The sequence below is a fragment of the Phoxinus phoxinus genome (genome assembly GCF_949152265.1).
Source record: "Phoxinus phoxinus genome assembly, chromosome: 5".
NCBI lineage: Eukaryota > Metazoa > Chordata > Actinopteri > Cypriniformes > Leuciscidae > Phoxinus > Phoxinus phoxinus.
This window is the reverse complement of record NC_136880.1, coordinates 9,047,089-9,052,167: the sequence shown is the minus strand read 5'-3', so window position 1 is coordinate 9,052,167 and position 5,079 is coordinate 9,047,089. Positions and strand designations below refer to the sequence as shown.

The following is a 5,079-nucleotide window of genomic DNA, read 5'->3' as shown; positions in this document are numbered from 1 at the left end:
AAAAAACGATTCATACTGCAATGCATGCTCGGTACTACCATAATACAAACCTTATCCATAGCTCCCAGCATGCATTGCAGCATGAGTAGTTTTTAATGGTCACCATTGTTGAGATTCATATACTGATTCTTGATGTCTGTGTAAGTCAGCATGATAAAATAGAGGTTTTTAAAATCTGATTGTAACAACAATGGGCCTTACAGCAAAGTCACAGTTATTTTATAATGAATAATACAAGTTATATATCACCTGTTTAATCAGCGATTATTATCTAGAAAAGATCAGAGAATCAAGACACCAAATGATGACACAATCACATGCTCAAATTTTCTTTTGGCTTTTGTGCCATAAAAAAATGTGTCATATAAACACTCAGTTATAGCAGCCAGAGGAAAAACTGGTGTTATAAAGTCAAGGGTCAAGAGCCCAACTAAAGCAAACACTGACCACTATCATGGTGTCTTTAAATGAAACTCAATAAATCATCTTCATCTAAACCTCTGTTCATTCACAATAACAACTTCTGTAGACGCATGATAAAAGTCAAACTGGTTAGTAATAAGTGAACAGGGGCGGCTGGCCAATAGAGGGCGCTAGGGCGCCGCCCCCCCATGAGCCAGACCACAGTTTATGAGCCACATGCAATACATAAATAAGTAAATAAATACATAAATCATGTATAAAATTTGTCAGTATTTGTGTTTGAGATATTAAATGCACCCAGTATATGTGAAAATATAATAGAAATTCAAAATGTCTGTTTTTTCTACACGTCCCCTCCATCTCTGTGCACGTGATCAGCTCTGGGGCGCTGGAGAAATCGCCCCAGGAAGGTGGGTCTCTGGAGCAGTTTAGCCAATCGCTGATTTAAGATATAAATGTTTGACATAAACTGAAGCCAATCAGCAAGCTCAAATCTAGTCAGCTATGGGCGATTCTTTTAGCGCCCCAAGCGCGCGCACGGCTGCGCCCGCGCCTCTACTAAAGTCAGGACGAGGACGAGTCTTAAGGCGCCATTTTTACTGTATGACAATGACGAACCAAATTAACGTTACTCCCAACTCGGTACAATCTCTCCTTCAAGATCCATTTGAGAGGAGAATTTTGACAAATAAACTAATTGTGAAAGAGCTGGGCCCAGATCAACCTGATATCTCGATCAAACAACAGGCTAGCGATAAAGGGAAGCAGTACGTGCGAGGATTCTCACGTAGCTGGTATACTAGAAAGGCCTGGCTGGCTGGATGTGGTCATGCTAATGCCTTATTTTGCTTTCCGTGCTTACTTTTTAAAACTACGGGGACAGATCCAGCATGGACGGTTATCGGAGTGAGGGATATGAAGCACCTGTCTGAGAAGGTTACGAAACACGAGAACACCAAGGTACACATGGATAATTCAGTTAAGCTAGCTATACTGGGAAGAGTGAACATCGCTACGCAGCTTAACGAAGGCCACAGGGTTGCGGTGAGGAAACACAACGAGGAGGTGGATAAAAACCGGCACATCTTATCCAAAATAATCGACTGTGTGAAGTTTTGTGGGGCTTTTGAGCTGGCCTTGCGTGGGCATGACGAGACTGACAACTCAAACAATCCCGGGATTTTCAGGGGACTGGTGGACTTCGTTGCCTCACTCGACAGCGTGTTGGAGGAGCACCTTCAGACAGCCAGCGTTTTTAAAGGTACGTCAAAGACCATACAAAACGAGCTGCTAGACTGCATGCTGTCAGTGCTGAAGGATTACATTCTGGAGGAAGTAAAGCGCGCGGATTTCATCGCCATACAAGCCGATGAGACAACTGACATTTCCACCCACTGTCAGCTGGTGCTTGTGCTACGTTACATCGACGGAAACAACGACATCCAAGAGCGCTTTTTCGAGTTCATTACGATCCAGAATGCCACCGCAGACACCATTGCTACAGCGCTTCTAGAGAGGCTAAGCATCATACTCCCAGATGGACAAAAAGCCAAACTTATCGGCCAAGCTTATGACGGAGCTAATGTAATGAGGGGAGCCACCGGCGGAGTGCAGCGCAAGGTAATGGATGTCCACGAAAATGCTCACTACGTCCACTGTTATGCGCATCAGCTGAATCTCATCATGCACCAGGCATCGTCACACATCCCCAAAATCGGCACTTTTTTTTCCGATCTTGCAGGATTTTCTGCTTTCTTCTCCAGGTCACACAAGCGAACCACCGTGCTTGACCAAGTGGTTGCTCATAGACTTCCCAGAGCATCTACAACACGGTGGAACTTCCACAGTCGCGCTGTAAACACAGTGTACGAACACCGGGATGACCTCCTAAAGTGTTTTCAGACCATCAGAGACAATGGAAACTTTGATCCCTTAACTGTCCGAGAGGCTGGGGGCTTTGTGAGGATGCTTGAAGACGAGGCTTTTTGTTTTTTTCTGGCACTGTTCCACAAGATCATGCCACACGTGGACATGATGTTCAACCAGCTGCAGAAAAGGAACATCGACCCTGTCTTCATTAAAACACTTGTCCAGAGGTTTACAGACAGCATGCAAACGATCAGGTAAATAACTGTATTTACTATTGGCTGATAAATCTTTTGTTGTTAGATATGCTATTTGCTTATTTCCAGCTGTGTGTCTAAATGTGCCTAGTCATCAAAGTGGATGATTATCATAGAGCCTATTACAATTATATGCGTTTTAGTATTTTAAAAGCAAAGAGACCATTAGATTTTGATAATAATGCAGGTAAAGTAGTTATCAAACACAGTTTCTAACAGGCTTATTCAGGTGTCCACCAGGTCAATTTCTAGAAGAGGCCTAGTTGTTATTAAAGATGACATTTATTGTCATTTAGACAAAGGAAAAATGCACATCAGAATGCATACAGCTCATAAATACAGCTGAAACTCTTAAAAAAATTAGAATATCATGCAAAAGTGAATGTATTTCAGTAATTCAAATTAAAAGGTGAAACTAATATATTTAGTATATAACTATATACGTGTGCATGATTATACTTTTCAGAGGGCCGACATTTCTGTATTTAAAATCCTTTTTTAATTTTTTTTTATTGATTTCATGTACGTAATATTCAAATATTAGGTTTTTAATTTGTTTTTTTTTTATAAGCTGTAAGCCATAATCATCAAAACTCAAGCACTTTTGCACGATATAATTTTTTCTCAAGTTTCACCTATATAATAGAATAAATTTTTATTATGTACCTCTCAGGTTACTAGCTGCTAGACATAGTCCTTATGTGTGTGTATATGAGTCAGTAGATGTGCACTGGGGTAAGTTAACTTAAACTTTATTTTTGGACCAGGGCCTCTATTCCCTCTCTGTGTGGGGACGGTGCACCGGACCAGCAGCAGCCTATAAAGCGACGGAGGATAATGGGAACAGGAGAACAACAAAGGCTGGCTACAGAGGTAAGTTGAGATGTAACTGTCAGTGTTTCCTCTACCAAATTTTTAGGCCTGTGGTGGTATGTAGCTACGTAATAAAATAAAAACCTGAGGGATGTCAAATTGCCACATCTGACTGATCGATTGATGGAGCAGGTGGTTTGCAATTTATATTTGCATCCTTATTCTTGTTAGCTCAGTAGATTCCAGGTTTATGACAAAGCAGTCACAAGCAGCAAAATAATAGCAGTTTTCATTGGAAAGAAATTCAGTGCGTAAAGAATCCTCACATGTGACAAAAAATATGTGGTTTATAGATATTGAAATTAAACCTTGTTTTGTAACGGAAACCAATAGGGAGTTAGTGAGAAGTAAACGTACTGTAAAGTGCATTGAGGAATAATTGTGTTAACCTCTATTAATCATACTTTACTCGTTCAGTCAGAATCACTTTCATCAAAATAGCTTTATTGCAAATTTAAGCTGATGAATCTTTTACAGGTATGTGATACCATCCTGACCCATGCCAAAGAGCGGTTTTCCTTCACCCAGCACCTCATAAGCGCAACACTTTTGCATGGAGAGCTGTTCCCACAACACTGTGTGAAGTTCCCTGACACAGCGCTTGAAACAACAGTGGAGGCATACCCCATGCTGAACAAGGCCAAGCTCAAAACAGAACTGTCCCTCATCTATGAGAATGATGAGTTCAAAGCTTGCAGTGGTGCAGTGCCTCTGTACCAGTTTTTCATGGAGAACAACCTTCAGAGCACTTTCACAGAGACTGTCAGTCTTCTCAAGATCCTCATCACCACACCCATGACAACAGCTGAGTCTGAGAGGTGCTTCTCTACTTTAAAGAGGATCAAGACCTTCTTGAGAAACACACAGGATCGCCTGAATGCTCTGGCGATGCTCTCCATGGAGAAGAAACTTATCAGGGATATTCCTGACTTCAACAATAGGGTCATTGAGAGGTTTGCCACTCAGAAGGAGAGAAGGGCAAAATTCCTGTACAAATAATCTCTCTCTCTCTCTCTCTCTCTCTCTCTCTCTCTCTCTCTCTCTCTCTCTCTCTCTCTCTCTCTCTCTCTCTCTCTCTCTCTCTCTCTCTCTCTCTCTCTCTCTCTCACACTCACACACACACACACACACGTTTCTTTGTATATAGTAATTTTGTAAATAAAAATGTTGTCTTAAAGGGATAGTTCACCCAAAAATTAAAATTAGCTCATGATTTACTCACCCTGAAGTCTATCCCTTTAATACTATGTTTGCTATTTACTGTACATTTTGTGGAATATTTGCTTGAAAAAAATCACTCAATTGTTTGCAGGTAATACTTTATTTAATCAGCTAATTCATTAATTTTATATATATATATATAATTAGATTTATTATAGATTTATATAATTTGGTATTATTGTATGTATAGTCCACTCTGTTCTTGCGTTGCCTTTTACTACTGATAGCACCATTCCCTGATGTAGATAATTTATTCAATTGTTTGAGTTCAATTTCAAATGGAATGTTTGTGCAATATGTTTGTTTTTGTGCAAGAATGCCTCAACCTTTTAATACTGGCATTAAATCATTACTTTTCACAGTGCACTAGTATCCTGCAGTTTGTGTTAATATTGGGTTTGGGTGGTTATAATAAGAATTTTTATTTATATAGCCTTTC

General features: G+C 40.2%; 1 protein-coding gene across 1 annotated transcript; it reads left to right on the top strand.

The window, feature by feature from the left end:
• The first annotated feature begins 1,138 nt into the window (after positions 1-1,138).
• Positions 1,139-4,442, top strand: LOC306998459 (zinc finger MYM-type protein 1-like). The gene is made up of 3 exons (XM_079612554.1): positions 1,139-2,546; positions 3,314-3,419; positions 3,897-4,442. Exons 1-3 carry the CDS (start codon positions 1,339-1,341, stop codon positions 4,416-4,418), a joined length of 1,836 nt encoding a protein of 611 aa, XP_079468680.1. The 5' UTR covers positions 1,139-1,338; the 3' UTR covers positions 4,419-4,442.
• Positions 4,443-5,079: the final 637 nt, after the last annotated feature.

Coding starts and splice junctions, on each gene's coding strand:
- LOC306998459 (XM_079612554.1), top strand. CDS start 1,339: ATGAAGCACCTGTCTGAGAAGGTTACGAAACACGAGAACACCAAGGTA. Junction 2,547..3,313: donor GACAGCATGCAAACGATCAG/GTAAATAACTGT, acceptor TTTTTGGACCAG/GGCCTCTATTCCCTCTCTGT. Junction 3,420..3,896: donor AACAAAGGCTGGCTACAGAG/GTAAGTTGAGAT, acceptor AATCTTTTACAG/GTATGTGATACCATCCTGAC.